This window comes from Branchiostoma belcheri, unplaced genomic scaffold (genome assembly GCF_001625305.1).
Source record: "Branchiostoma belcheri isolate BF01 breed outbred unplaced genomic scaffold, Haploidv18h27 scaffold186, whole genome shotgun sequence".
Classification (NCBI taxonomy): domain Eukaryota; kingdom Metazoa; phylum Chordata; class Leptocardii; order Amphioxiformes; family Branchiostomatidae; genus Branchiostoma; species Branchiostoma belcheri.
This window is the reverse complement of record NW_017803335.1, coordinates 30964-57682: the sequence shown is the minus strand read 5'-3', so window position 1 is coordinate 57682 and position 26719 is coordinate 30964. Positions and strand designations below refer to the sequence as shown.

The 26719-nt window shown below is 39.3% G+C and overlaps 1 protein-coding gene across 1 annotated transcript in view; it reads left to right on the top strand.

The window, feature by feature from the left end:
- The first annotated feature begins 2138 nt into the window (after positions 1 to 2138).
- Positions 2139 to 26719, top strand: part of LOC109467656 — a 41469-nt gene continuing 16888 nt past the window's right edge. Inside the window, exons 1-17 of the mRNA XM_019765698.1 lie at positions 2139 to 2302; positions 4379 to 4507; positions 7223 to 7413; positions 8200 to 8343; positions 10412 to 10502; positions 11166 to 11215; positions 12921 to 13054; positions 13578 to 15001; positions 15573 to 15857; positions 16610 to 16750; positions 17686 to 18504; positions 19161 to 19331; positions 20957 to 21084; positions 21761 to 21956; positions 24182 to 24347; positions 25583 to 25735; positions 26139 to 26322. Of these exons, the coding sequence (XP_019621257.1) occupies positions 2182 to 2302; positions 4379 to 4507; positions 7223 to 7413; positions 8200 to 8343; positions 10412 to 10502; positions 11166 to 11215; positions 12921 to 13054; positions 13578 to 15001; positions 15573 to 15857; positions 16610 to 16750; positions 17686 to 18504; positions 19161 to 19331; positions 20957 to 21084; positions 21761 to 21956; positions 24182 to 24347; positions 25583 to 25735; positions 26139 to 26322 (4527 nt within the window). The 5' untranslated portion in view covers positions 2139 to 2181. The remainder of the gene's footprint in view (positions 2303 to 4378; positions 4508 to 7222; positions 7414 to 8199; positions 8344 to 10411; positions 10503 to 11165; positions 11216 to 12920; positions 13055 to 13577; positions 15002 to 15572; positions 15858 to 16609; positions 16751 to 17685; positions 18505 to 19160; positions 19332 to 20956; positions 21085 to 21760; positions 21957 to 24181; positions 24348 to 25582; positions 25736 to 26138; positions 26323 to 26719) is intronic.

The window sequence follows — 26719 nt, the reverse complement described above, 5'->3', positions numbered from 1 at the left end:
TCACAGTTCAAACAGAGTTGCTTGAGATAGGCCGTACACTGGCAAACGACTGTTGATTTGTAAAAATGAGAAAATGTCATACACGTCAAAATACGTAAGAGAAAGTAGGTCGACCTTAAATAAAGGCTATCATCATTTGGCGACGTATGAGATCGTGGACCTCTAGACAAAGCATCTTGGGACTTATGCTACATGTAGTGGACCTACCTGGTTATGGGTTCACCACACCACGAAGTGGTGGTGAACTATTGCTTTTTCTGATGTTTCTTCTTCTTCTCCTCCTCCTCCTCCTTCTTCTCCTGCCATTTTTTAAATGGATTCAGCTTCTTCATTTTAGGGCCTAAGGTCCTGAAATTTGGTATGGAGGTACAGTGGGCAAATACCCCTAGGCGTTTTTTAAATTTTTGTGATACAGGCTTTTAGAATGGTTTTATTTGAGTTTTTTGGCTGTGTTATAGCAAATGTATTACTGTGTTAGTGTGCCGTGTTTACCACGTCTGGGCATGAGTCATCACAATGGAATGCAGGGCATCAACCAATAGGCATGCAGCTTTCCTCTATACTTCTTGCTGATTGGCTGTTGGGATTTAACTTGATTAACACCTGCACAGAGCATTTCCACCTGCACAGAGCATTTCTTGCTGATTGGCTGTTGGGATTTAACTTGATTAACACCTGCACAGAGCATTTCCATACTGACAGTATGTCTTTATTCAAGTGTTTTGGTAGGTATTTCAAGCTTTTCTGCTCCAGCATTGGAATGCGGGGCATGAACGTTTTTTTATTTATTTTGAAAATCAACAGTTTGCATTATGCAATTAAAAATCCTAACCAATAAAGTAGGGAATAGCTATCCAACTGTTGTTTTAGTTGTATGTTACTTCATATTATAGTTATATCAATGTAAATCATTGTTTTCCCTTGTGTTTCTCATTCTTTCCCTGCCATGTCGTAAAATGTGGTGAACCCATCGCTGTATTTGCTCCAAAGCAAATATTGGAAAATTAAGTCAATTAAGAGCGATATTTCTTTTTTTACCTCCAGGAAAAATGGCGGTATTGCTTTTGGCGTTTACATTTACAAAAACTCATATATTTCATGGAGGTATGAAACCTCTGAATTCTTTTTTTTTCATTGCTACTATACGTTTTGTTTTACATTTCGGTAGCTAGGCCAATATAGGTTGCGTAGATAGGTTTAAAATCATCTTTATCATATACACGATGAAAGATTGCTTGGAAAAATCTAAGTCTAGGTCAGCACCTTTATCTCTTGATACAGAACCAAGAGTCGGTCGCCAGGCAGATAAGACAAAAACAATGTACAAGATACTGTGTGCATCGGAAATTTTGGAATTTCAATTAAAAAGTATTACACATACGTTACAAGTACATTTCATAAATATCACAAAGTTCCCAAATTCCCCAGTCTGACTTCACGGTCCTAGCGGCTGACAGGACACAGGGACTTTAGTGTCGCGTTCTTCGAGCCGTTGGCGTTTATATTAATCGAATGAATGAATGGATGAATGAATGGATGAATTAATGAATGAATGAATGAATGAATGACCTTTATTGTACAATTTTGCTCATTCGAACTAAGTACAGGTCATGGTAAATAGCGAAGGTAGACTAAAATATATCTATATTAAAAAAAAAACTACCTATGTACAGGTTCTGCTTCTTCCCGCTTCTTAAAACAGTTGTAAATGTAAGAAAGAACAGATGGAGCTTATAGTACGAGGATTATCGAGTTTCATGAGGAATGTGAAATTTTCTTTTCTATCTAAAATTCTAAAACTAGGGAAATAATCTTGTATACAATTGAAGAGAATCTTTCATTATTATATAGTGCACAGTCCACAATAAAATGACTCTGGTCTTCAATCTCATTTACCTTAATTATCTTAATTATCTTAACTGCCATCGTCGCGATCGTGGCCCCGCCCCTTGGCGCTTGTGAGACTTTTACCCATGCTGCATCAGTGTGTGAGGAAGATGTCGGAGCTGGGAAAGTGTGTGACTGGACAGCCATGACAGACGACACTACCAGGCCTACTCTGACAGGAACACGCACTTAAACCTAAGGGAAACTCCCACCATTTGGTTAAGGAACCACAGACCCATATCACAAGTCTACAGACCCGGGGTGTAGTGGTGAAGAAGACGGCGATCCGAAAAAATGGCGAAGTCGGCAGTGTGCACGGCACCATGGATGTCTGGGGTTGTGGTGTTAGTGCTGTTTGTCACGATGGTGGATCCAACCGAACACCAGCAATCTGAACACGGGACGGCTCAACAAGGTACGTGTTGTTACCAGTTCTGTGTCAGTCAAATACTACAACCATAATAGAGTAAGACAACTACAACAACCAATGGCCTGCAGTCATTCTGTTAAAAGTTTGTGTTCCGAAATCTGTATCATGTACATAACATTAACACATTTGATAAGTTGAGTTTTAGCTCTAGTTTGCAAGACGACATTCCATTGGCCACTTCCAAATTCCACATCGTTACGAGTAAATTACCTTTGCCTGTAAGGTTTGTAATAATTATGTTATAATAATTGTATGATTATACAATGTGATTTATAGCAACATAACTGAAGAAGCTTGTCATGAATTGAAATTTTATATTAGGCCACACCAATTTAATTTCTTGGTTAACGGATTTTTCTAGAAAAATAATGGAGCGGGCGGGCGAAAAAATAAAAAATAAAACAGGCCTACTAGAGTAGGCATCCTATTATGGCCCAAAACGATACAATAGGAGCCATGAAATCAACACACCAGGGTGGTTCAAAATTTAAACAATGAATTTTTAACTTTTAATGATACCACTGCATTGAAAGATGGACTAACTAACAACTAGGATGAAAAGTACTGTTTTCAACTGTTCAGGGCAAAATATGATCATTTTGCAGTTGATTCTGAATTTTTTTTAATTGCAAATCAGAAAAAAATGAAGCGGGCAAATCCGTTAACCAAGAAATTAAATTATGACACTTATATGGTCAGGTGAACGTTGACCAATCAAACAAATTATTTTGGACCCCTGGAATCAGGACTTCATCGTGGTGATAGGTGACCTAAGTGGCGCTCTTTTGGGGTGCCATAATTTTATTTCTGTCTCTATTTGCAGTTTATGCTTTTATAGTCAGTGTACTGTTGCTGTACGTAACTTTATGTGGTCAAACAAATAATGGTTTGCTGACACTCCTGGGAACACTGTATTATGCTATTGACAACAATTACATGCAAATAATGACATGCAAATTTGATGACAACTTGTAAAGGTGTCAATGCACCAGGGTCCTGTTTTGTTCTCCCTCCACTTGTATATCTGGGAGTAAATTCAAATAAACAAATAAAAATGGAAGCAGCAACAAAAATCAGCGTTCCTGTCCAAGCCCAGGTGCCTGCCAAACTCTGTTCTAGTACATACACAGTAACTACAAATTCCAGTCATTTCAGCAACAATCATGTCTACAAGCTCCAACCACAGGCTCTCAGAGCTCTAGGACTCCAAGTTAAATCATTGTACGTTGCATCATTTTGTGTAATGCCAGATCATTAGATGAATTTCATAAGTAGAAATGGTATCAGAAAAAACAACGTCCCTCTTGATTCTGTTCCATTGACAGATACAATCAATGTGTATAGACTGATCCTGACTGTCCATCACAATTTGCCATTCAACCAATGATAGATTGGCAACTATTGGCTCGACTAATGAGAGAGTGGCTGCTGGTCAGTCCACCAAATATTTGCATTTCTATATACATTTGGACGTGGGTGGGCGGAGCTATGGGATTGGTCTATTGGAAATCCAGGCAGGACAAGACAAACGGGGTTGCTGAAGATCACAGTATATTTGTACAATGATGTTGATGTGTACAATGACCACAAAGGGTGATTTTAACCCCAAAGACATGACTGATCTATGTACACAGCACAAATGTAACGTTACTGCTATCTATAGGACTTAACATAATACTAACAACAATGCAATATCAACATACTTCCCACTCAAGAGTGTATGAATATATTGAGTGCAACATTTAAGGATAGATTTCACCAAGTATCAAGTCTTCTATTATGTCAAGACTGCACCAGTGCAGCTATATATGAATAAAAAACGATTTCAAGCCCTGCACTCTATGGGTGTTTTGAGCATATTTTTGCTGAGAATGATTGTTACTAAGAAGGCTCAAGCACTATGTGTTGGTATTGGGCACTACATGATGGGGATATTGAAACTTGATACTGGAGAGCACCACATAGATGGTGTAAAATACTAAGTAATAAAACTATGCTGTATTTGCTCCCAAGTCTTCCTAGTTGTAAGTTGGGCCAACTACATTGTACATGTTGTTTCAGTTTTTCAGTTTGAAGTTAACCAAGTCCTGGACAGACAGTTCACTCAGCTGACACAAGCCTTGGAAACAGCAGAAACCTCCAGGGTGAAGAGGACAGTGGACTTCACTCTCTCTCCAATGTTTCCCCATGGTACATACTCTACAGTGTTGTTAATTTACTTCAATTGCTTTAGACTCAGTTTTTCAAAAAGCAACATAAAGGTTATGAAAGTCAAGTTCTGCAGTCAGAGAGATGTTTTTGTTGATTTGTCTGTCGATGTTTGTCTCCTCACTTTCGTCTGTGTCTTCTGAGGCCACACCAATTTAATTTCTTGGTTAAAGGATTTTTCTAGAATAATAATGGAGCGGGCAGGCGAAAAAAAAAGAAAATAAAAACAGGCCTATAGCTAGGCATCCTATTATGGCCTAAAATGGTACGATAGGAGCCATGAAGTCAACACACCAGGCTGGTTCAAAATTTAAACAATGAATTTTGAACTTTTAATGATACCATTGCATTGAAAGATGGAATAACTGTAAAAACTAGGATGAAAAGGACTGTTTTCAACTGTTCAGGGCAAAATATGAGCATTTTGCAGTTGATTCTGAATTTTTATTTTTATTTGCAAATCAGAAAAAAATGAAGTGGGCGAATCCATTCACCAAGAAATTTAATTGTTTTGGCCTGAGAACAAAACAAATAAAATCGGTACAGCTAGCCTTCAGTTCAGATTTGCTTACTCTCACCTCTCGATTAAACATACCGGTATGTTTATTTTTTTTCGCCTTGAAATCCGCCCGGTACGTTCTTATTTTAGACGGTACGTTTATTATTTTTTTCGGAATCGAACCAAGTTCAGGACAAATTTGCGGTCCTGAACATAAAAGTACGCAATGCTAGTATTTCTCTGCCCCGACAGCAGAGTTGAAATGTCACGAAAAGCATGTGTTTGGATGTAGGAAGGCAGTTCCTACCACAAGTAATTGCTTAACAATACATTCAAGTCTTTTATAAAGTGACTTTGTAGTAACTTGTTGCGGTATTCTAGTGGGAACCTTTCATGTTTTGTCGTTCTGCCAGTCCACAAGAAGATCCGACAAGACCGGAGGCCAGGCCTCTCGGGTCCCGAATAATCAAACTCTCATCTCCCTTTTTTTGCCCCGAACATCCACCCGGTACGATCTCATTTTGGACGGTAGCGTTACATATAATTTTTCAAAATCGGGGCATAGTTGACAGCATTGAAAATAAATGCCCTCATGGAGAAAACTTTTTTTTTCTGTGCACAAGCCATGATGCCCGGCCGGACGCCCACCCAAAGTAGCGGCCACTTTACAAAATGTCAAGCATGCATGGGCAGAACTTTACTGACACCAAACGTACGGCTGATTTACTGAGTCATCGTACTTGTACTAATGTAGGGAATAGATTACCTCTTTTTGTTTTTAAACGTAAGTTATTTTTTGGAACACGTAGCAGGTCAGAGATATGAGCTACCGCTATAGCGTTACTAGAAATAATTCGGGGGCAACCTGGAACATGTGCTCCCTTGCACATACGTGTTTCAAGTATTCCTTTTTCCAATGAGAATATGAAAACAATGACAGACAACAGTGTATTTTAGCATAGTAAATCCTATTTCTCACAAAAATTCCAAAATCCTACCACAGAAATGACAATTCAAGCTGGAAATAGTCTGTTCTGAATGGAGCACGAATGGAGTAAACAAACAGGTTGAAAATTAACTTTCCACGACTTGGAAGAGCCCACTCTTAGTATGGGGAAGCTATTATTTTTAACTCTAAATTAAACTCTTTCTTATAAAACCATATGCGTGTTACATTATAGGACAATTGAATATTAAGTAAAATGCTGTAGACAGGACAACAATCTTAATTTATTTATATCAATTACACATCGAAATGTTTGAAAAAGTTACTGTCCCCCTACATCAGAATGAACCATTCTTCCAAGAACTTGTGGCCCCGCCTCCACTCATTTGCATACTAACACAAAGTTTCAAAGACTTCAAAGCTAATGGTACATTTTGTAAGTGAAACCTGAGACCCTTGAGATTGTGGCAGTGTTACCAATTGTTGCTATTCTTCTGTGAACTATGTGTTTGACTTGTGGATTGTGTGTAATTCTGATTGAAATTTTTTAAAGGTATGAAAATGAAATACCATTCAAAACCTAACGTTATATTCTATATTTAATTCTTTTCCCCATGGGTTTAACAAATTACTGCAAATTTGTATAGAGCATTTATTTAGCATATTGTAAATTTCTGATCAACTTCAAACTCTATTAATGTAATCTTTCTGATAATTATTTAGCTTAAAAAATTAAGGACTCTAATATCAAAACTTGATAGCATTGTTCCTGCTCAATGTATGCATGCAATGAATCAACAACAAATTGTATGAACTCAGAGTCAGATCTCGAGTTAGAATATAGATGGCTAATGTACTAAGATATAGATTAGACTGTACGTGACATATACCCCATGTACATGTACTTATTTTTCAATAACTTGTAAGAATGCAGGCTGATAATTTGGTACTTTTCCTGGGGGTATGTTTATTCTGGGCGGGTATATTTTTTAGGTTTTGAAGATTTGTCGGGGGTTACTTTTATTCCAGAGTCATGTTTATTTGGGACACATACACCGTGAGAACACATTTTAGTAGCATAAACATTGCTTACATGTCAATTTTAAAATTTTCCAGGGGGTACTTTTATTCCAGGGGGTACTTTTATTACATTTTGAAGATTTGTCCGGGGGGTACTTTTATTCCAGGAGGTACTTTTATTCGAGAGTTGAGAGTAATAAACAATTCCCTTTCAACTCTTTCATTTATGCAGAAACTGAAGATCAGGCAGAGGAAGTGCACTTGTCTGGAGTCTCCATGACTGATGTCTACACAATGGCCTTCCTACAGCTGGATGATGTAGCATTCCTCTTCCTTGCATCAGGAAACAGCCAAGTCCACAATGTTACCATCTTTGCACTTGATGCCGATTCTGAAGACTTCTCTAAGGCAGGAGAGTGGCAGGTACATGCCTGGATCGTTCATGAGTAGAGCAGTTCCATAATCTTATAATCTGAGTGGCCAGTGAGATTACAGATCTACATGTACATGCAGCATCCATTATAAAAAGAACTTTATTGCACGACAATTTCACTTGGTACAATGTATGGCAAACTACATAAAGAAAACTAGAGTTCCACAATCTCATACCTTCGCCAAATGATGTTAATCTTTATGACTGACAAATTATAGAGTATTCCCCCTGATTATGCAAATAGGATCCTCATTTCCATGAATTATATCAGTTGATCATGTTCTTCACAAATAGACAGTCTTATCTTAACAAAGAATGCCATTTTAGCATTTCCTCATAAATTATACAAATGAGTTTCTTATTTGAATAAGTTATGTTTAATGATGTTCACCTTCACTTAACTTTCAAATACCCCAAGTATGAAATTCCAGGCAGTTACCATTGCTGAATTACAATGTTTTCTCATTAATTATGCAAATTAAGTATTAATTTACATAATCAATATCTGCCTGTGTTTCTCTCGTTCTCAGTCACATATATCACATTGAATAGTCCAATCATGTAATGCAAAATTACAGAATATCCTCATAAATTATGCAAATTACATCCATATTTGCATAATTACCCCATAATTATGTCAAGCATCACTTAAGCTACGTACACACCAATAATTATGATGATCTGTTAACTGGTTCTTGAGTTTTCCCCGTTTGAATATTATCAAAAGAAATAGACTCTCTGAGTCTGAAGAGTCTATTTCTTATTCTTCATTGCAGGTTTCAGGACCTGTTGTTTTGGAAGCCATCAGCATGGGGTCCTCAGGCTTTCTCCTGGTGTCTGAAGAAGATGAGAAGAATGTGCCTAAAGCCTACCGAACAGAAATATATACCTTCAACAGAGGTGCCACATCATTTGTGCAGGTTCCTACATTACTAGTTTTACAGTCTCTAAAACCTATGGTACCGACGGTATATCAGTTACCCGACTTTATACCAGTATGCTAAATTGCTATTGTCTCATCATCAGATCGTTACCTCTACCAGCAGAATCATAATTTGTACCTGTGGAAATCACAATCATAGGCCCTTTTCCCACTCAAATCTAGCGACCGTCTCTGCCGTGGAGTAGTTTGGAAGGAGAATAACTGTATATGGGACGAAAGGATATCCCTTCAGCTACAAGACCAGCTGAGTTTGGTTTCTTCAACCTTTTTAAGTTTTGTAAAATCAACGGAAAAAACATTATTTTCACTCCAAAGTTAATGCACAAAATTGCGAATTTTCACGTAGGATAATCCCATAGAAAAAAATTTTCCGGCAGAAATGACTGATGCTGGCAGAAAGACCCAAACCTTGACTATACCCGAGTAAATTATAAAGAAAATTCTAGCACTGTAATTTTTTTAATCGTCCACAGCACGAGGGGTTGCAAATCCGCTACTAGGAAGGCGCAGAGCGAAATCTAGGTCAAACGGGCGGATTACACTTAGGCGCGCAAGGATACCCGGAAGTAAGGTTCGGAGCCAAAAGAAATTTTTACCCCAAAATCACCATTTCTTACACTCTTCAGCCATGTTAATGTTTAATGATATTTCATGGCAGTTTCTGAGAAATGTCAAACTTGGACCCTCAAAACCCTTTCGTCACTTTTTTACCACGGACTATCATGGACCCCTGTCGCGGAAGAACTGGTGTGTGCACCGTTTACCGTATTGTATCAAATTGTTTCTGGATCATGGATCCATGGTTGTATTCCCACAGGGAAGTTACAGCTTAAGCCGGCTCAAGCTGGATAAGCTGCAGTTTCAGGAAAACCACTTTGTGTTCCTCATTGAAGCTTAGGTGTTGAATGGTCAAAATTTTTGATGATTCTTTATCTCTTGAAAATGGTGTATTGGAAGTAGGGAGAACATTGAAAGAAAGTGAAATGACGACTGGGAAAGACAAGTGCAAAATTGGGGGAGAAACTTGCACACAGTGTGTACATGTATGTCGACCCTGTTCAATCCTGGAAGTATGATGACTCACCAAGTCTGTCAAACAAGCCGGGTTGATCCAGTTAGGCCACACCGACTTAATTTTATGGATGACATCCGCGCGCGCATTGATTTTTGCCTGTTCTCCAAAAAAAAGATCAAGGCTCTGGCCAGGCTCTAGGCCTGGGTAGTCCACGGTAGTTGGCAACAATATGACGGCGGTAACTTTAGAAGATAGCACCAAGGCTACCGAAGCTCCTTGACTCAAGAACTCAGTACATACCTACAGTGCCGATTCATAAATTCTGCAAAAAGCCAGCATATGCCGACTTGTCGTATACATCGCTATGTACTGCCGCAAATTCACAATACCAGCTTTGTATTCCTTTGGTTTAGCAGCACTTTTATTTTTGGCCGGAATTTTTTTTTATTCGCCCACGCACACTAGTTTGGAGGTCTTCAGAGGATGTCATCCATAAAATTTAGTCGGTGTGGCCTTAGCGTTCTCACACAGAAGACTCCCCTGCTTGATCCGGCTTGATCGGGATTTGATCACATCATTAAAGACCGGGTAATTTTGTGTGGGGTCGTGTGGCGCAATGGCAGCGTGCGCGACTCGGAATCAAGAGGTCCCGGGTTTGAGTCCTGACATGCCACCGATCTTGTGCCCTTGGGAAAGGCTCTTAACACGATTTTTTCCACTGGACTCAAATGAAAATGAGTATTGTTTGAATGTCCAGTATCCGTTTCTATGTGTGGGACACAACACCAGCAACAGCTGCCTCTGTTCCGCGTGTATTGCTTTGTTGCAATTTCAATAAAATCAAATTTTATCCTAGTGGGAATGGGGCCATAGTGACTCCACCAGCAGAGACCCTGATCACAATCTCTCCCAGTAGAATCACTGTACTGGTACAGATGGCAATACAAAATGAAAGGCCTGATCTCTCACAGGCAATATTTTGATGTGACCGTTTGGAAAGTTTTACCTCTGACACGTCCTCTCATTTCAGACCATAGTCACACCAGGCAGCTGTCACTGGAGGCACTTTACCATGGAGGACGGTCTCTTTATAGCAATGCTGAGTGAAAGAGCTTATTCAGGTAATCCAAAACATCAGAAGTTTTAAATAATGCACAGGAAAACTGTTTGACTAGGCTAACAGATAGCACAGCATAATTACCTTCACTGAGAAGGTTATGTTTTCATCATTAATTATTCAAATTAAGTCCAGATTTGCATATGTACATGTCAAGCATTACTTAAAATCACGACTATCCATCAATTGGTTCTTGAGTTATCCTCTGTCAAATATTTTTCATCAAATGCCCCTGCAGTTCGGCTAGGGGACCCAAACTTACATGTACATCACTTGTTCCCCAGCACAAGAGTTATCTACCATCCAAATTTCATGAGCCTTAAGCATGTCTAGATCATGAGGTTCTGCTGCAGGACCATAGCAAGCTGCCAGGGGGCCCAAAATCTAATTATTTTGATTAAGACCTCTCATCAAGACCTACATGTACATTGTACCTACCTATCAAATATCAAGACAAACCGGCTATAACCTTACAGATACAGATACAATCCATTTAAGCCCTCTCAAGTTATCATGTTTACAGACACACGGACACACACATGAATGCCCCTGAAAACATCAGATAGGATGTTATTAATAAATGGAGGTCCTATTCATGACGAGAACCACACCTTGAGCACCTACATGTAACTCTTTCACAGCTCCAGCCTTTTTGGTTGCCTTTTAGGATCAATGTTGCTACATATATACTACTGGGACGGTGCCTATTTTGACAAGGTTGGTGCTTGTACGTCATTCAGCATTAAATTGTGTGAGCCTTAATAATTCTTTTTTTTGTTATATGCTGCGTATATATTATATATATCTTTTGTGGATGAATAAAATTTTTTAAAGTGGGGCTCAACAGCAGAAGCAAGTTTGTCAATCTACATGTTATATGTAACTGTGTGATGTATTTTATATTTTCCATTCGATTTTGGTCGACTCTTATCTCAAACAGTCGTCCCATTGCCACCCAAAAATCGGGCTACTTTATGAAATCTAAGGGCATCTTGAAAATAATCTTTGTAATGTATTAGTGGATATTTGCTCATTGATCAATTTTCAGCCGTAACAACTTAGTCCTCTTGCATTGAACCAAAAATCACCTGGATCTTTAGCAGTTATCCTAAAGGATTATGGTCAACATCATTCCTACACATGGGTCAGCATTGAAGGGAACTACTCAGTTGCTAGAGTATAAATGGTTCATTTTCTTGTTATAAAATTTTACACATTTTGTAGATTTTGTATCAATAACACTGCCCTCTGCTCACACATTCATCAGCATAGTATATGCTTTTAAATTAGTGATATGCATTTTGCTAGCAACATGTAAGACTAAGAGTTTACATTAAGCTATCATCAAAGCTATCATGTGTTGGTAGTTACATGTTTAAAGTTAAAACTTTTGGTCCAACACAAAAAAATTCTCTCACCTAGAGCTTCCGAACAGTCACTCTGGTCTTCCTCAGTAGACTGACCCAGTGAAGCTTGTCACATGGCTTCTTTGAACCATGACGGGGGCCGACATCGTCTACCAGATATCTTTGACCCAGTGTTGACGTCACAATTCAATGAAGCCACGTGACAAGCTTTACTGGGTCAGTGTACTGAGGAAGATACATTTTGAACGCTGACCCTGACCTCCCAATGTAAATATTACTCCTCTTAGTGCACCTTAGCTAAGTCCTGTTATAACTATGTAAATTCTATATCTGATAATTCTGATGTTAATGCCCCATTTTCATCTGACATGTATGTATGTATGTTGTTGTCTCTGTCCCCAAGGTTAGCCCTTTAAAATAGTCCTGGCACTAGTTGGGCAACCTTGGCTGTCATCTGTACAGCTGAACCAATAAATAAAATACTGAGGAAGACCAGAGTGACTGGTCAAAAGCTCTAGGTGAGAGAATTTTTTGTGTTGGACCAAAAGTTTTAACTTTAAATAAGGCCACACCAATTTAATTTCTTGGTTAACGGATTTTTCTAGAAAAATAATGGAGCGGGCGGGCGAAAAAAAGATAAAAATAAAAACAGGCCTAGGCATCGTATTATGGCCCAAAATGGTACGATAGGAGCCATGAAGTCAACACACCAGGCTGGTTCAAAATTTAAACAATGAATTTGAACTTTTAATGATACCATTGCATTGAAAGATGAAATAACTGTAACAACTAGGATGTAAAGGACTGTTTTCAACTTTTCAGGGCAAAATATGAGCATTTTGCAGTTGATTCTGGATTTTTATTTTTATTTGCAAATCAGAAAAAAATGAAGCGGCGAATCCGTTAACCAAGAAAATAAATTGGTGTGGCCTAAGTTTACGTTAAGGTAATGGTGTGGTTACGTTAATGGCCCTGATTTGTAAGGAATCAAAAATAGACTGACAACTCACCTTATTGTCTCCTATAATGACAGCAGATTTGTGTTTTGTCCTTAGGTGTATGATATCCCAGTGCAGACTGCCTGTGACATTGAACCCTTCACCATCCAGAAACAGTCTTACCTGGCAGTAGCTAACTGCCCCACTGATTCAGCTAAGGGAACAGAACGCAACTCTTCACTAATCTACAAGTAAGAATTAAGGCTCATTCTCATTGAAATGCACAAAACAGTAATTTTAGGGTCGAAAAATTGATGAACTGTTTTTGAGGCACACCTTCCTTTTTTCCATTGATGAGAGTCATGATTTGACTCATATTTAGTTGTAAAGAGTGGCGGCAGCATTTTGTACATTTGAATGAGAACGGGTGTTAAGCATGTTTCATCAAGTTCAACATTTGTTGTCTTACCTTTCTCTTTCTTTACCCATGTTCATTGAAATTATGACTTCCAAAGCTCCTCAGTGTACTGAAGGCAATATTTACATGTACGTGCACTTAGATGAATACGTTTAAATTAGGAACTTGATTGACATAACAAAAGTACAGGCCACGTTTACAAGGTCTTATGTACATGAAGGCACTGACAGTGATTTTCACATTCCTCACATCTGGTCCACGTGCCACACATTCCTTAGATACGGCCTTAGATATTCCATGGCATGGAATTTGGATGATGTTGGAAATCTTTATGTACTGACTTTATTTTCCTGCAGATTTCTTCCATTCAAGAATGAGTTTGAGGTTTATCAGATGCTACCGGGCTATGTTACTACAGACTTGGAATTTTTTACTGCTGGACCAGATGCTTTTCTAGCAGTAACCCAGAGAACTGCCTGGACCTCCACTCTCCAGCACACTGACACCTACAACTGTGAATGTGTCATCTATCGCTGGAACGGTTATTTCTTTGTCCCCTATCAGGATATCCCTCTGACTGATGCTGATGTAACAAAGTCAGTACAACTTTATCAAGAACAAGCGGTCTTGTTGGTCACAAATGCAAAAGACAGTGTAGAGACATACCAGCTCGCCAATGACAAGTTTGAACAATCTTCCATTTTTTCTTCTCATTCAGACCTTATTGGAGTTAAGGACATCCATAGCTTTTATGCAGGAACTTCATCATACCTGATGTTTATATCTGATGAGGCCAGGCTGTTTAAGCTCACATTTCTACAACGAAGAAACCTGATGGGTTTTCAACATGTTACAGTGGGTGAAGGTGTTTGGTTAAGTGCTGAACTTCAAAACGTGGAAAAAAGTATAAGCAAACTTAGCTCAGATATCCAAATGAAAGAGGTGAAGCTGAACATGTCTGAACTTGTGGAGGGGCGGAAATCATTTCAAAACATCACCATATCACACTGGCTTACAGAGTGGGATGACACTATTGTCACTGAAGAGGAAAAGCAAGCGGTGCAGGAGTATGAGGACTTAATGGCCTCAATACTCCTCATGTACAGTACCTCCATGGACATCATGGACTCACTGCCGAGGTACCTGTCCAAGTCTGGAGAACAGACATTTACCACTGATAAACACATCAAAAGCCTCAAAGTCAAACATTTGTCTACTTCTAAAAACATTGATGCAGAAATCATTAACAAGGAGAAATTCAGGCACCTTGTAAAGAACATGTTTTACAACAACCAAGCTGACCAGTCAGTTCATGCTACCCTAACACTTCCCTTTCTAACAGTTCAAGGCAATGTCACAGTGTTAGGAACTATTGATGACTTGCACATTCCTCTAGATGTTGTTTTTCAACACATACCAAATGACATCTCTGCTACAAAGGCCTTTGAACAGGGGGTGGTTTTCCACCAGGACATGGACGTCAGTGGAAGTATTGATGACATGTTGTTGGAAGACTGTTTGTTGACTCAAGAAGACCAAAATGTTACAGGCTTTCTGACCTTTGGAGATGATATCTCCTGTAAGGGTGAAGTGATCGTGGAAGAAGAATTGACCGTCAGTACTGTTGACTTATCATCGCTGGCAGGTGCTGTAGTGTACCTGCAGGTAGGTGGTGCACCTGTCAGGCTCGCTGGCAGCTGTGTCATCACCACAACCGTGGATGTCCAGGGAGATGTCTCTATAACTGGCACCATTGACCAGGTGGACATCTGCCAACTCGGTAAAACACTCTGTTTTGGTTTTTGACTGTTATAAGAAAGTTTCTATGTTATCAAAAGTACTTTATTTACCACAAAATGCAAAGTCAGAAACCATAAATTCAACATACATGTATATCATGGAGCAGGTTTCAGTATTACGACAAGTGTTCAGTCAATGTTTGAACCATTTCTGATGTATGTGCTTTACTCATTTACAGACATTATACTTCATGATTCCTGACTTATATAGATACAACTACAATGTCTGACTGCAATATCCTGTGGTCTTGGCAAAGTGGCAAATTGTTGACTGGATATGACTGTAGAGTGATTTACTTGTCATAAGTGATAAACCTAGAAACAGTGCTAAGCAACAAATGCTTTGTAGAATTTTGTAATCTTATCCCCCTACTTAACTTCCGAAAAAAATGATTTCAGTTAATCATATCTATCATGTAAATACAATTTATCTATTTCATATTATTGAAAAGCCTTTAAGCTTTATATTAAATTTAAGCTTTAAATTTACATTATTGGAATACTCAATAATATTTGACAGCTCCAAAGAAAGTGACCTCTTGGCTTTTGCAGGTGAAACTGTGATGAGAGTAGACTCCTCCCAGATCATCTCTGCTGACTGGACTGTGCTCAGTGACGTCACATTTACTAAAGACTTGACAGTCGCTGGAACCATCAACAATGTCTTCCTGCCAGGAGATGTGGCACGTTGGGAAGGAGACCACATCATGACTGGTGACGTGTTCCTGAACAACAGAGTGGTCATAACCAGTACAGGAGTGCTGGTCCTGGGGGGAACGGCTGATGGCATTTTGTTGTCAAACATCCTGACTGTGGAGTCAGATCAAGAGATAAATGGTAAGTGTAGAGATGTCATCTATTTGGTCTGTATTGAACTGTTGTTACTCCGTGAAGGAGGTCCATGACCTCTGGACGGAGTATTGTGAGTAGCGTTTTTTGTGTTCGCAGCTAGAACACTGGGTTCTCTTCTGTTCGCAGCTAGAACACTGTAATCAGCATGCAATCTTATACGCCGTCTGCGGGCATGCCCGTGATGATGCACGAATATGTATTTTTGCTGTTGCTGTTTACGCAGTCAACGTAATATTTCAGATGCACCCCTACAATTATGAAGCAAATTGGAATGGTCCAGAAAAACCCGGTTTAGGTAGTTGCCAAAATGTATTTTGGTTGGGTGGGGACTACTTGGGGAAATGTCAGAATATTGTTACTGTAGAATACAACTGCTGCAAAGTCCAAACTCAATTCACTGCTAAAGTTGCCAAATACACTGGTAAGTTGCAAAATTGAATACAATTAATTTGTTATGATTTAGAAAAATAGGACATATTGGGTTGGTGGAAAGAGAGGTCCGGTCTCCCTGAATTTTGTTATTAAAGAATGACATTACCCGGTAGCCAATCAGAGTCTTTCATGTTTGGATATAATGGAACACATCAGTGCAGATACCAGACCACTTACGATTTGACCACTTCCAGCAACTACATCGTCATATAGACAGAAAAGTTGGACCACTTTTTCCATCAACCCGGTACATACATGAAGTAACATGACCTGTTTCTAGAGCTGAGTTTCCCCCTATTTCTCAGGGCAAATCATGTTCCAGACCAACATTGTTCTGAGAAACTCCAGTATTGTGTCAGGACTGATTAACGGCATAGAATTACCTTGGTTTGCTGCTGACATCTTGTGGAAAAGTGTTGAGAATCTGATGACTGATCTTCAATCTGGTATGTAAGAATCCTTCTCTTTTATCTCATTTACGATTCAGTGACATTATATAGAGATAGACACAGACTATGTTGTTTGTAATATAATCTTAAAATTTAATGCATCTTTACACACCTCATGGTTTTTTGATATGATGAAACCAAAGTTGTGGCTAATTGAACTAAAACTTTCCTGACTGTTTGCTTTGGCGACAATTTTTACAGAGGATACATTTCATGGGATCATTACAAAACCAATATGACATGACAGTTATGGTTGTGGCTACTACATGGATAAGTTATGAAAAAAAATCCATATAGTAGACAAGTTTCTTTTTAACACAACCTCAAAAAAATAAAAAAATATGATAATGTTGTTTGGTTTCAAACAAGCAAATACTATGCAACCCGTTCTATTTTCAGATGGTTGAGGATCAGGCATTTTGTTACTAGTAATGTTGCAACTTGTGATCTTTATTTACCTGTAAACTGTGTTTGGGATAGTTAACGCTAATGGTTTGAGTTTTGGGCATCGAATATTGATTTCATATGAAGGACTCTTCTAAAAGACTGATATTATATAGTAAATGTACTGTACGCCAGAAAAATGGGGAGTTTTGTATATATTATAAGAATTATTAAGTAAAGTATTATAGAAGAACTTTATTGCACGACAATTGCACATGGTACGATGTATGGCAAACTACATAAAGAGAGTAACAACAATAAAATAAGTGTGTTGAATAAGACCTAATGTCGACTAAAACCTAACATATCTACATTTTGTATATCATAATCAGTTAAATAATAAGGGATATCACCAGTCTTTGATAAAGTGTTACAATCGAGTGGGCTAATCACAAGTTTCGGTATTTTTCTATATAAATATAGCTGTCATTTTCAGTTACAGGTTATATCCTCAGGCTGATTTTGTTTGTTAAACTTTATTGATACAGGTGTTATGATAATCACTGGGGTGAAGACGTTTGCAGATTTCTTGGTCTGCCAGCCACCTTGCAGTGTGGATGGTTTTGTGGATGGTGTGGACGTGACTCATCTCTACCACAACACAGTAGGACCTCACCAGCCTGACAATGTCCCAGAGAATGTCCTTCTTGTCAGCCAGTCGTACATGTCAGCACATTTGTCCTCGGACTCAAGGTCTTTCTGGACTGACTTCACCTTTGCTGACGTGCCGGCTAATCTGAAATCCAACCTGTATTTCCTCGGCAACGTTTCCATCTCAGACCACCTCTCTGTTGAAGGTTTGGTGAATGGCGCTGATGTCAATGCAATATTAACAGATGCCCTTGTCACTACTGGGCCCCAGGTGGTTGTTGGCTCCAAAGTGTTTGTAGATGGAGTGACGTTAACAGAGCTACATGTTGATGGAACAGTGGATGGACTAAACCTTCCTGATGATGTGATGACTATCCAAGCTACACAGTACAGTAGTGGGGTGCAGACATTCCAAGATGAGGTACACCTGTCTAAACTGGCTGCTGGGCAGCTGACTGTACATGAATTGTCTGATTGGAACCTAACAGACCTGATGATGAACACACTGTTCACACATGCCCACCAGAGTGTACTAGGGAAGAAGACCTTTGCAGGCAGTCTTGACATCGTTGCCGATCTGATGGTTGTAGGAGAGGTCGATGAAGTGATGCAGCTACAAAATGTAACAAGTGATGCGGTGAAGAAGGATGGTTCTGTAACTGTGGCAACAAAACAAGTGTTTATGGAAGTTTCCATTTGGAACATATCTGTGACAGGTAAGCATTGAGAAGAATGTAAACTTCATAAACTTCTTGTACATTAGACCACACTGATTTAATTATATGAATGACATCCACGCGCGCATTGATTTTTGCCCTCCGATGAGGCTCTGGCCTGGGTGCCATCTTCCATAGTCCATGGTACATTATATCATACCCGGGCTGCAATAATGTTTGATAACGGGTTCCGGACCGGGCCGTACTTTACGGTATGGCCCGGGCTTCCATAGAACCGATTCAAACGCGTTTTGCCCTAACTGCGTGTGCCGCTTTTGAAAATCGAATACAGGTTTTTTTGGGGTTTAGTGGCACCAACTTTTGGCTCATCTTACATTGAAAGACGTGTTTTCTTGAGTAGGTATGACATAAATAAAATACAACATGGGGTATTCCGCATCGCCCTCGGTCCCGGCCCTCCCGCGAGTCGGATCTCCCTCCGGCCTACAACCGTCAGGCAATCTGACCCACGGTCGGGCCGATACCTCGGCGATATGGAATACCCCGTGTTGTATTCCAATCCCTGACATGTGTAACCCACTATATTAGTTTGTTGCTACAGTCCAACCTTGCACAAGTTGTTCTACTCCTCATTGCTGAGAGTGTACCATTATATTACTGCAGGCTATGTACATGTACATTGTGTATTTCATTAGGTCTGTTGTCTGGAGTGGACATGTCCTACCTGAGTCCTGGCAGGGTGATGGTCCAGCATATGAACCAGACCATCCATGGACACAGGACCCTTCTACAGAACGTATCCATGACATGTCTCACTGTCCAGGGGTTACTGAATGGAGCTGATGTGTTACAGTTGGAGCAGGAAGGTTGTTGAATTATCAGTTCTGATTATCACAAGACTGTTACAATGCAACAATTAATCATATGGTACATGCACACTTCAAAGCATGAACTGGCTTATTATATCACTACAACAGCCCTTCAGTTCTAGTTGTGATTCATGTATCAGTCCTACAGCATGAGTGAACAACATGTATTGACAAAGTTTTTGCCATGTACAAATGTAGACCAATCTGAACGGCATGTAGAATTTCCCTGCATGTACTAGTGAATGACTGTCTTGTGTCTAGTAGGTCTAGGCCAACTGATGTCTCAAATTGTTATGCATGTTGGTGGGAAAAGCAGTCCAGCTAACCTCTACCAGGCTTTGGGAGGCGGCTGGAAAGAGTAGAATTATATTTATTTATTTCTGTATTCTTTTACCAGGGTGGCACTACTCAGTGTCATAGCACTGCTTTTCAGAGTGGCCCTGGGTACGACACATATATACACGGAAATACAACAATATTTACACCAAAAACAAATCATAATCGTGATCCATTACTCGTAATCGGGGTCATGCCAGGTCGTAATAAGGGAGGGAAGTCAGAGGTCACTTTGAGCATACAGTGTTCTGAATGTCTGTATCGACGGTGCAGTTCTAACACCGGGTGGGAGTTTATTCCAGCCCACTGCACCTCGATAAGCAAAGGTTTTCTTGCCACATTCCAACCTAGCCTTAGGAAGTCGCAGGGACTGGTTCATGGAACGCGGTTAGGAAAGCGTAGAAAGGGATTACTTTTATGCCGTTTGATGTAGCGACCCCTGACAGGCTTCAGGTGCAGCAAACTCGACTCTTGACCAACTCTTACTCTTTCTTGGCCAAATTCTTCTTTTTCCAGCAGACTCCCAAGGCCCAGTCAGAATTTATGGGGAAACAGTCTGACTTTTGGTTGTCCCCTTGGCAGAAAATGAAACTCAGGTACCCCACTTAATTTCAGCCATGGCAGACTGGGTGGTGTGGGCAAGAATAGTGCAGCAGGTTTACCATTGGAGGATTTGGAATTTTCAAGCCTTCGGAAACACAATTTCCAGCATTTTGCGAGGCAAATCAAGCGTTTGAGTATGATTTTAGGTGGTCCTTTGGATTTTTCTATATTTTTTACCCTAGATTTTTTCTTGACTTTGTCCTTCAAGGTTGACAGTTTGGCTTACAAATCTTTTCGTCACGTGTCCCAAAGTTCCGTCGATTTACAAAAAAATAGGTGCTGGCTGGAGCCCTGGCCTAACCACATCCCAAAGAGTCAATGCATGAAGATGATGATGATGTGTTCCTGTATATTCAAGTATGGTTAAAGACACTATTTGGCTTATGGGGGCCTGCATTTAAATTTCTTTGTCTATTCTATTGTCTGGACTGGACCACTCTTTCCACCAGTACTGTATTAGTATTGTCCTAAACTGAAGGTACCACCTAGCCTGGGTACCATTCTGTTTAGTATACGTCCGCTCCCACAGTTGGTCGGTAGTGACTGTGGGAGCAGACGTAACTAACCAGGATGGTACCCAGGCTAGGTACCACCCAACTGTTTTTAAAATTAATAAATAAAACGTATGTTACGGTATGTAAGATCTTGGGAAAGGTGACGAGCAAATTGTTGTTGCCATTTAGCCATGCTGGTGACGGACACGTGTTACACAGGCGTGATGTTTAAAGACGTCATCAGCGAAGGGAACATCAGTCTCCATGAAGGAGGACAGACAGATGGACTGGACCTGTCCCTGGACTTGGATGGAAAGGTTAGAAAAATTCTCTATTTTGCAAAATCATGAAAAAAGGCTCATTGCTTCTACAGTGTCAAAGAAAGTAAAACAAAGCGATAGGGAACATACAACTACTGTCTGATCAACTAATACTACTAACGTTACAGTAACTACACTTGCTATTATGAGGTTTGACTTCTTTGAAGGCAGTGGATAATGAAAAGTTCATGTTCTGCATAATGAGTGGGTTTTGTGATCTTAGTAGAGACATACAATATCATGTAAATGTCTTTTGGTGATCTTCACTAAGGATGGGGAAAGTGGCAGCTGTGAGAAGTGGTCTGCTTCTGTTGATTTCAAAGTGAGTGCACTGACTAACAAAATGTGCTTCATTTTCCACTGCATTCAATGGGAAATATCTCTCGTGTGCAGGTACATGTAGCTTTTTATAACAACCCCTTAATATAATTAGAGAAGTCATTTTCTGGAAAACAAAGTGCAACCATACAATCTTGACAACTACATTGTATATTAATTCCTGCGTTATATGTTGACCGCAATAAAACTGCAAATACTGTATTATAAAACTGCAAATACTGTATGTAAAAGCAAGACTCTATTATCCGTGCCAGTAGCTTGCAGAAATACACTTGTTATAAGCAGTAATAATGAACAGGTGTCCAATAATCTTCTTTTTAATTCTCATTGGAAGATCATCTATGGCCAGAAGACTTTCCTGATGCCTGTCCATGTGCATGGAAATATCAGATCACAGAACGGCCGGATAGATCAGGTGAACTTGACTCAGGTGGCAGACCAGACCATGGACACCAAGTCTTCTCAGGTCATTACTGCAGCCAAGACCATCCATGGAAATGTGCACCTCACAGGGGACATGATTATCCAAGGTGATGAGGAAACTTCATTGTTAACTCCATTGGTATTGTTTTTGGTCTGTCTATGTGTGTGTTTGTGTGTCTGTTTCACCACTAATAATGCATTTCACTTCATTTCAAATAATGCATATAACACATATTTATTATATATTAACCTTCTCAACAATGGTGATCAAGAGACAATACTCTATACATCCTTTCTCTTCCAATATACTAGTACCACAAGTGTCGTCCTTGGTACTGAAAATGTCTTCTTGGTACTGAAAATGTGTCCTTAGTACTAAACTTGTCTCCTTGGTACTGGAGATGTCTCCGTGTTACTGAAAATGTCTCCTTATTTCTAAAATGCCTCCTTAGTACTGAAAATGTCTCCTTGGTACAGGAAATGTCTTCTTGGTACTGAAAATGTCTTCTTGGTACTGAAAATGCCTCTGTCCTTGTACTGAAAATGTGTCCTTAGTACTAAAATTGTCTCCTTGGTACTGGAGATGTATCCTTGGTACTGGAGATGTCTCCTTATTTCTAAAAATGCCTCTTTAGTACTGAAAATGTCTCCTTGGTACTGAAAATGTCTTCTTGGTACAGAAAATGTCTTCTTGGTACTGAAAACACCTCTGTCCTTGGTACTGAAAATGCGTCCTTAGAACTAAACTTGTCTCCTTGGTACTGGAGATGTCTCCTTGTTACTGATAATGTCTCCTTATTTCTAAAAATGTCTCCTTAGTACTGAAAATGTCTCCTTGGTACAGAAAGTGTCTTCTTGGTACTGAAAATGCCTCTGTCCTTGGTACTGAAAATGTGTCCTTAGTACTAAAATTGTCTCCTTGGTACTGCAGATGCCTCCTTGTTACTGAAAATGTCTCCTTATTTCTAAAAATGCCTCTTTAGTACTGAAAATGTATCCTTGGTACAGAAAATGTCTTCTTGGTACAGAAAATGCCTTGGTACTGAAAACGCCTCTGTCCTTGGTACTGAAAATGTGTCCTTGGTACTAAAATTGTTTCTTTGGTACGAGATGTCTCCTTGTTACTGAGAATGTCTCCTTATGTCTAAAAATGTCTCCTTAGTACTGAAAATGTCTCCTTGGTACAGAAATGTCTTCTTGGTACTGAAAATGCCTCTGTCCTTGGTACTGAAAATGTGTCCTTGTTACTAAAATTGTCTCTTTGGTACTGGAGATGTCTCCTTGGTACTGGAGATGTCTCCTTGTTACTGATAATGTCTCCTTATTTCTAAAAATGTCTCCTTAGTACTGGAAATGTCTCCTTGGTACAGAAAATGTCTTCTTGGTACAGAAAATGTCTTCTTGGTACTGAAAATGCCTCTGTCCTTGGTACTGAAAATGTGTTCTCTGTACTAAACTTGTCTCCTTGGTACTGGAGATGTCTCCTTGTAACTGACAATGTCTCCTTATTTCTAAAAATGTCTCCTTAGTACTGGAAATGTCTCCTTGGTACAGAAAATGTCTTCTTGGTACAGAAAATGTCTTCTTGGTACTGAAAACGCCTCTGTCCTTGGTACTGAAAATGCGTCCTTTGTACTAAAATTGTCTCCTTGGTACTGGAGATGTCTCCTTAATTCTAAAAATGTCTCCTTAGTACTGAAAATGTCTCCTTGGTACAGAAATGTCTTCTTGGTACAGAAATGTCTTCTTGGTACTGAAAATGCCTCTGTCCTTGGTACTGAAAATGTGTTCTTTGTACTAAACTTGTCTCCTTGGTACTGGAGATGCCTCCTTGTTACTGAAAATGTCTCCTTATTTCTAAAAATGTCTCCTTAGGCCACACCAATTTCATTTGTTGGTTCTTGGATTTGCCTCTTCATTTTTTTCTGATTTGCAAAAAAAAAAAAAGATTATGGTTCTGAATCAACTAAAAAATGGTCAAATTTTGCCCCCAACGGTTGAGGAAAGTCCTTTTCTTCCTAGATGTAACAGTTTTTCCATCTGTCAATGCAGTGGTTTAATTAAAAGTTCAAAATGCATTGTTTAGATTTTAACCCCTTCCCTTTGTGTTGACTTCATGGCTCCTATCAAAGCATTTGGGGCTATAATAGGATGGCTTGACCCTTTTTCTATTTTTATTTTCTTTTGCCATGTCGCTTCATATTTTTTCTGAAAAAAAATCCGAGAACCAACAAATTTAATTGGTATGGCCTTAGTACTAGAAATGTCTCCTTGGTACTGAAAATTTCTCTGTCCTTGTTGTTGACATTCAGGTTACTATTTCTCCTACCAGGCTTCTTGAATGGGATACTTGTCAATGAATTTCAACATGGAGCCATGACCTTAACTAGAGATCACATCATCTCTGACCACAAAAGATTCCAGGATGTCATCATTACTCAACTGTCTGTCTCAGGAACAACTACTGGGGTTCATCTGGAAGATGTCAACTCACAAAGGTCAGCCCTGAGTTGGTACTGACAGATGAAGCACTTTAGGTGGTGTTCACATTGTGGTTACCTCCATGAAAATTGGAGGAAATGTTTTTGGTATGTCTGTTTGTGTGTGTGTGTGTGTGTCTGTCTGTGTCTATGTTTCCACATGGCCCTTATGTTAGGTTCAGCGTGCAAAATACCTGGTTGCCCAGTTGCCCCAGGCAATCAAATTGTACTTGGGGCGACCTATTTTTGAACCTAGTGTGCTACCTGAATTTGAAGAATGCCCCCCCCCCCCAAATCATGCCCACTTGGCTTGCACCACTGTATCTGGCAAATGCTTTTTAATTTTAGGTTTTAATGGCTATTACTAGTATCAGTTAACTAAAGGCTGTTAGAAATATTGTCAAAGGCTCATGTATGTAACATTACTTAATTTGAGGAAAGTAGCTATATAGTAACTTATACTATTAGGTGGGGCAACCTAAAATTTTTGTACACTGAGGTTGTAATGGATATAGCTGGGTTCAGTCTGTTTCATAGTGAGAAAGTCATAAATCACTTTTTTTTCAGTTACTGTATTTCTGGAGTTATACACGTATGGCCTCGTTGACAGCTGCATGATAAAAAAGGAGATTTGTAATTGAAATTGGTAATACATGTACATCGCATCATTCTAGGCAAACGGAGCCCCTTTTCATGTAAACATCATGGTTTCATGGAAGTCTGAAGTTTCCATTTTCTTGTTGCTGTTCTTGATTAAGGGACTAATGAACACCTCTGATAAGTGAATTTTGCCAGTTGTGCAATAGTGCAGGGCTCAAAATACCACCTAGTAAAATCGCTGAGCAAGATTTCTGATGTCTACCTGCACCAAACCAGCACCAGTCCATATACATGATATATACATAATTTAAGTGTGTGTGTGGACTTTCATTTGCTGCAAAAAGTTTGATTTATACCACCTATGAAGTGAACAAGAAATAGTTTTATTATGATTCATACCACCTATTAATGATAAAATTCTAAGTGTTTCAGGGAATATTTGGTGTAGGTAATTTTCAATGTTACCTACACCAGTGCAGGTATGCAGAAAAAGGTATTTTGAGCCCTGCAATAGTACATACTACAATAAGATTATGGTACATATTGTACATTATATATAAATAATGTTACATGTGTCTGAGTGACTGTGAAGTATGGAATATCTTGATCCTCAATTTGACAGTTATCTTGTAATAATCAGAGTCTCATTTCAGGGTAACTCTGAACAAGACAACTCACATCATGGGTAGAAAACTACTTATGGCCTCGACTGGTCTAAAGAATCATCTGACAACATCTGAGATTGTACTATCAGGGCTCCTCACTGGGCTAGATGTCCCCATCTTCAGCTCTGCTGTCCTTAGGAGGTAAATTTTGACCTTTTTGTGGGGTGAACTCTATTGATTATGTACTTAAACATACTAAACATTTTGTTTTCAAAATGTACTACTGTGTCCTGATGATCAAGGAGAGAAACTGAAGCATATTAGATTTATTTGTTAAAAGTCTTGACAGAAAAGGCAAAATGCAGATCTGGTCAGAAACACCTGATTGGGTAGTAGACTGTTGGAATTCCATAGCTTTTTGTCTGGGGGGCAACCACAAATGGGACCGTTGGACCATCCCATCCCCCAACAAAACACAGGACAACCTTTTCTAACATTGAAGTCTGTCTCATGCCAGAGAAGAGCACACACCGGTACCAATACTTTTGCCTCTGCGAAACATTAAACTTTGTATCATCACATTACCTTCCTGTATACATTGTAGGTCCAGTACTCAAGTGATAACTGGTCTGCACACGTGGCAGTGTGTGGTGCAGACACAGAGTCTCCAGCTAGGGGGTGCCCTGAACAGTGTTGTCCTTCACAACGTCTGGCTGACTTCACAATCCACCAGCACCATACAGGAAAAGACTTTCAGATTCCCACTCAGGATCATTGGCGATATTGAGGTATGTGAAGCAGTAAATGTCTCACATATTAAATGATATTAGAGTGAATGTGTGTATGTGGTCTAGGCCATACCAATTTCATTTGTTGGTTCTTGGATGCGCCTCTTCATTTTTTTTTGATTTGCAAAAAAAATAAAGAAAAAAGAAAAGTTCTGGTTCTGAATCAAATAAAAAATACTCATATTTTACCCCCAACAGTGGAGAAAAGTCCTTTTCTTCCTAGTTGTTACAGTTTTTCTATCTACCAATTGCCAATGCAGTGATTTGATTAAAAGTTCAAAATTCATTGTTTTTAAAAATATTAACCCAGCCTGTTCGGATGACTTCATGGCAGCATTTGAGGCTATAACAGGATGCCTAGATCTGTTTTTATTTTTATTTCTTTTCGCCCTGTCGC